Genomic DNA, 6,000 nt, shown 5'->3' with positions numbered 1-6,000 from the left:
AACATCGAGCTTAGAATGGAAATCAGAAGTCCAGCATGGAATGGTTGCCGGACTTCCGACATTAAAACATGTGATGCGATGGCCACTAGCCATCGTATCATAACCATGCAACAGTATAATCATGCGCAGAATGATATAGGGTGATTTCTTCATGTAATAATACATCACACTAACTGCAACCAGCAAGAATGCAGAGAAGACAGAGTCAGAAGATGTACCTAGAACAGTAAGCAATGACGTCTACGATGCGTCGATCCTGCTGTCCCGCTACTTGCTGGGATGTGTAGTTTTTCCGCAAGCAAGCTGAACTACAACTTCCAGAATCCCTCAGTGTCTGCAGGAAGCGCTTACTTTCGTATCTGTGTATTAGGGCTGCGAGATGTCAGTGCTGATGCAGTCTCTGGTCCCCGCTACGAACGCAGTCTGGACACAGGTGATGGGCAACTTATTATTAAAACACTTGTGTTAGAACTCCAAGTTCTACGTTACCATCAGCAGCTTCTTTCTGATTCTCCAGTTTCATCAGGGGTCCATAGACGTGCTGGTAGCAATGGTTGTGCCTAGCATGTGTGTAGTGTATGTATACGGTAGGGAAACTGTATTGGAAGCTCCACTGGGGTGAGCACTGGTGTTATTGTACAATGCTGCAGATTATGTACAATAAAAGGATACTATTAAAATAATAATTTGGAACAAAGTGCTACAGTAACTCTCCCTTTACAACAGAACTATTACGTTTCTCTTTCACATATGACAACTTGTCTTAACCTCTACCAGCGGTGGGGTTTTTTTTGTTCAGAAGAGGAGTGGGTGTAATGTAGGGTTGATTACTCAGCAATGGTAAACAAAATAATAATTTAATCGTTATCGTTAAAAAAAAATCGTTCAGTTTATGAGTTATAACTATGAAGGATAATCACAAATGCACACTTCAGTTTGTAGCTATCGTTCATTTCAGACTGTCAAACATGGCGACTTTCATTAAGGGAAGGAACATTATTCGTTCATTGTTCAAAAAATCATTCATTACACTTCAAAAAATCGTTCACTTTTTCAAGGGAAAATCTGACAGAAAATTGTTGGTTAAAAAATCGTTACGTGTGTATGCAACTTCAGTCCTCAGGATGCCACACAGGTCACATTTTCCAGGACACCCAGCAGGTGCACAGGTGTATTCATTACTCATTAACAAATTTTAAAAGATCCACAGGTGGTGCTAATTATTTCAATTGTGATTCTGTGAGGAGCCTCGAAAACCAGCACAATTTTGGGTCCTGAGGACTGAGTTTGAAAACCTGTGCATTATCATATATCCAACGTTTCCCCTCGATGTAAAAGATAAAGGGCCTGACTCAGAGATGTATGGAATTGCAGAGTCGCACACAAGCGGCTGTGCAATTCTGTCCATCTAAAATGCAGCAGGAGGTGTCTATAGCAAACCCTCCAACATGACCTGTTCCATTAGGTACAAAATACTCTGCTCCTGGACTTCCTTCTTAATTTATGATTGCAGCCACCTGTGGTGAAACACCTCTCTCATCTATTACCAAGTTCAACACAGGTGTCTGCAATTATACATTAGGTGGGAAGTCCAGGAGCAGAGTGTTTTGTACCTAATGGAATGGGTCATGTTGGAGGGTAGGCTATAGGAAATAAACACCTCCTTGCTGCATCTGTAATCCCAGCGCTGTGACTGAGATGGCTGCTTGGGATCACCATCGCAACTGATGATTGCTCCTTTGGCTAGGTTGCGGTAGCTAAAACTTACTGCAGCCTGGCTGAGTTCTGTGAGGCCAGGAAATCTGCGGCCACTGATGCAGACCATGGCCGTGTCCCCCCTGGAAAATGTGGCGACGCCTCAATTTCTGGGAACGGTGGCCAGCTACGCCCTTGCTTCCCCCCACCCCACCCAAATGCTTCAGCATGTCAATCATGTTGTGGCTTGCGCAGATGCTAAACCATAGGAGATGTACGTTAACCATCTGGTTGGCGTACGTTTCTGAATCGGGCTCAAAGTGTACGGAGGCTACCTCCCTGCTAGAAAATTGTCTCAAACACTAATGGAGCATACACACGGTCAGATTTGTCAGATCTGTCAGATGAACGATTTGAGCGATTTTACCAAAGATTTGAGCGGTTTTTGATTGCATTAAAATGAATGGAATAGTCCAAGTCTGACTGCAAACGCATCAGATATCGTTATCTGACCATCGGAAACGCGCATCGTTCAAATTGTTCATCTGACAGATATGTCAGATTTTCCTTCAGATATGAACGATTGAATTATTTTTTTAAATCGTTATCATTCAGATCTGAAGAAAAATCTGACCGTGCGTATGCTCCATTAAACATAATGTTCTTCCTCTGTCATCGTGATCACTAAGGAGGTCTGTAACTGACTGGCTCTCACTCTAGGATTAGGATACTCTCTACTGTATGCAATCGGGAAACCGGCTGTCTTAATCCCGACAGCCGGCTTCCCGACTGCATTATCCCGGAGGGGTTAAATGACAGGCGTCTATTTGTAGATGCCTGTCATTTTCCCGATGCCGGGACACCGGTGCCCAGCATTCCGATCGGACAGCCGCACGGGGGAGGGTTAGGTTTAGGGCACCCGGGGGGGACTTAGGGTTAGGCATCCCCCCGGGAGGGTTAGGCTTAGGCATCCCCGGGGGGACTTAGGGTTAGTAACCCCCCCGGGGTACTTAGGTTTAGGCAGCGGGGAAAGGGGGGGTTAGGCACTTAGAGGGGGGATTAGGGTTAGGCACTTGGGGGGAGGTTAGTTTATACTTACCTTAACGTCGATCGGGATTTCCAGCGCTGCCGGGAACTCTGCTTTTGTCGGCCAGCCGCTGCCGGGAATCGAACTGCCAGCCAGGGGGCCGGCGGTATTTCATACCGATCCCACTTTCTAGTGCAGGAATCCCAACCACAGTCCTCAAGACACATGGGGCCTGATTCAGACCCACTCGCGAGCGGCTGTCCGCTCGCAAGTGGGTCGATGTTATGCACTGAGCATGCGCACGACGGAGGGAGCTCCGTCGTGCGCATGCGCCAGACGCGACGAGCGAAGGAAAGTCCTTCGCTCGTTGTGTCCGATCAAAGGGGGCGTGCTGTCAATGTTGATTGACAGCACGTCCCCTTTGGTGGGCGTGCCGGGGGCGTGCCTCCCTGCCGGGGGCGTTCCCACGGGAACGCCTCCCGTCAGAAGCCGGCCCACTGACATCACTAGTGATGTCAGTGGGAGTGATTTTGGCTCTGATAGAGCCAAAATCACTCCGGAGCTTGCGGTTGAAAACCTCAACCGCAGGCTCCGGCTCGCAATTTCGATGGTCGCGATGGTCTCGACCATCGCGGCCATCACAAAGCACGCTCGTATAGCCTGTGGGTGGTGACCCACAGCTATACGAGCGTCCAGGAGGACGCTCCATGAAAATGGAGCCCGGCCCTCATTCAGAGCGTGCGCTCTGCTCAGAGCGTACGGCTCTGAATGAGGGCCATAGTTCAGATTTTAAGGATAGCCGTACTTGAGCACAGGTGTGTTAATTAGTACCTTAGTTATATTTGATTTAACGATCTGTGCTCAGTCATGGATATCACTAAAACAAGGACTATAAAGGTGCCCACACACATGCATCAGAACATTGTTTAAAAATATGCAAATCATGCAGCTTCCAGGAACGATAACGATCTGATGCGTGGTCCCGTGGGTCGTTTGTCATATCTTCAGATCTTACCTACTGCAGGTAAAGCTGCATACACACGTAAAGATTATCTGTCCAACAATCCAACTAGTTGATTGGTTGGAATAAAAATCTGGTAAGGTGTGGGAGTAAATGATTAGCAATTTGCTCCTAAGTGCCAGAAAACAGATGAAAATGGTCATCAGACAAGTTTGTTAAATGTTTGATCTAAACAATTTGTTCAAACAACAGTTTTTGTCCTTTTTCCGGCATTTGGGACAAATTGCTGATTGTCATTTGCTTTCATACCTTACCAGATTTTCATTTCAACCAATTAACTACTTGGATGGTTGGACAGAAAATCTTTACGTGTGTATGCAGCTTAAGATCTGGCAATATCCTTAACGATGCACTGGAAATCATTAAGGGCGCACAATAGTTTGTTAGTCACATTGTAAAGTTTAGCAAGGGGGAGATGTACTAAGCCTTAAAAAGTGATAAAGTACCAGCCAATCAGCTCCTAACTGCCATTTTCCAAACACAGCCTGTAAAGTGACAGGAGCTTATTGGCTGGTACTTTATCACTCTCCACTTTATCACTTTTCAAGGCTTAGTACATACCTTCCATAGTCTGTCCAGGAGTGCCGGTGAGTTGTCCGTGGAGTTCAAGTGAAATCGTTGACGACATCACACCTTTTGCGAGTTGTCCAGTGTGTGGGCACACTAGTGTGGCTTGAGAACCAAGGTTGGGAAACTGTCGAGATAGACTTTTTTGCACTGGCAGCCATATAAACATGCCACAAAGTGATCTTTCACATGGTTATAGGAGTAAATGACTATCGGTCTCAAAGGTACAAAATGTCTGTCAAAAAAAAGCTAGGTGTGATTTTGTCTTTAACGAGGCACAGGCTACAAAGAAGACATGGAGGGCTGCTAGTCAGAGAACCGTGGGCCTGATTCAGACCCGCTGGCGAGCGCTGAGCACTCGCAAGCGGGTCGATGTTGGCCCAGTGCGCATGCGCACAACGGAGCCGGCTCCACCATGCGCGAGACCCGGATAGCGCCGGGTAAGCTGTCGCTCCGGGTCTCGTACTAAAGAATTGGGTGTTTATGAGCGCTTTACAGAAATAAAATAAAATAAATAATTATGTTAGTGGCACCTGTAAAAAAATATTTGTTAAAACGTAGTGTTTATAGCTCCTTTGTGAGGATATTGTTTTAAGGTGAGGTCCGGTTTAACACGTAAGTTGGATCGCACTGTATTAGTCCAAAATCTGTCCCTACCTTGCCCTCATAGAGATGGTGCAGCGGGACAGGTCCGGATTATGATGTTATGTTGGTGGAGAGCGGCCTGGCCTCGGCTCTCTCTCCACATGCTGCCGGCGTCTGGCCGTGTGCGGCTGCTCTAGATGACGTCAGCGGGACAGTGCGGGTAGTGTAAGCGGCTTCCACGAAGGTCAGCTTGCTGCCGGATACCAATCACCTGAATGCCTCCTACCTCTGTACTTTGAACCTATTTTGGCACTTGTCAGGCTGATCACATTCCATCAATATTGGTAATTTGTTTATGCAGTGACCACACACTTTTTCTTTTCAAAAGGCTTTGAACTTTCAAAAACAAAAAGTATTAGTTTGCTTATTCCTCTAAGCACTCCAGAGTCATCTGTTCGAAGAAACACATAGACCCTTGTCTATTCCGACCCATAATAGGTAATAAGAGAGAACCAAAGGGTGCGTGCTGTCGATGGTGAGTGACAGCACGCCCCCTTTGGTGGGCGTGCCGGGGTTGTGGCTGCCCAGACGGAGGCATTCCCATGCCGAAAGCACTCCAGGGCTTGCAGCAACGAGACCCTGCCACAAGGGTCTCGTCGCAAGCCCGATGGTCGTGATGGTCTTGACCATCTTCCTGGCCGCTCGCTATAGCTGTGGGTGGTCACCCACAGCTATACGAGCGGCCAGAAGGCCACTCTAAAAATTAAGAAGGACTGCCCTGATTCAGAGCTAGCACTCTGTCAGAGCGTCCGGCTCTGAATCAGGGCCAGAGATTCAAATTATAGCCTTGCAAGTAGCTCCCATCATAAGGAGAAAGTGGATTTAGTTAAAGTCTTGAAAATAAACTACAGTGGTACAAAAATAAGCCCAATGATTAAGAAACTGTTTTGTTTTCTTCCAGGTCTGTAAGATGCACATGTTCCTGCTTCTATCCTTCTGTCTGTTACAGTGTTATGGCATGTCCCAGGATGATGACTGGATTGATCCGACAGACATGTTGAATTACGATGCAGCTACTGGCAGGATGAAGAACAGGCCACAAGTA

General features: G+C 46.9%; 1 protein-coding gene across 6 annotated transcripts in view; it reads left to right on the top strand.

Moving 5' to 3' along the window:
- The first annotated feature begins 326 nt into the window (after positions 1 to 326).
- Positions 327 to 6,000, top strand: part of LOC148473312 (chloride channel CLIC-like protein 1) — a 144,721-nt gene continuing 139,047 nt past the window's right edge. For 5 of the 6 annotated variants that reach the window (XR_015872983.1, XM_088459807.1, XM_088459809.1 and 2 more), the window contains exons 1-2: positions 327 to 433; positions 5,857 to 5,997. Coding sequence is in view for 4 of the 6 variants with exons in the window: in XM_088459807.1 (XP_088315933.1) it covers positions 380 to 433; positions 5,857 to 5,997 (195 nt within the window). In the remaining 2 variants the exon portion in view is untranslated. Of the gene's footprint in view, positions 434 to 799; positions 841 to 5,856; positions 5,998 to 6,000 lie in introns of those variants that run through there. The other variant, XR_015872984.1, reaches the window with a different exon arrangement.

Source organism: Taudactylus pleione, unplaced genomic scaffold, assembly GCF_031769625.1.
Source record: "Taudactylus pleione unplaced genomic scaffold, aTauple2 ptg000936l, whole genome shotgun sequence".
In the NCBI taxonomy this organism is placed as follows: domain Eukaryota; kingdom Metazoa; phylum Chordata; class Amphibia; order Anura; family Myobatrachidae; genus Taudactylus; species Taudactylus pleione.
This window is presented reverse-complemented; position numbering and strand designations above follow the sequence as displayed.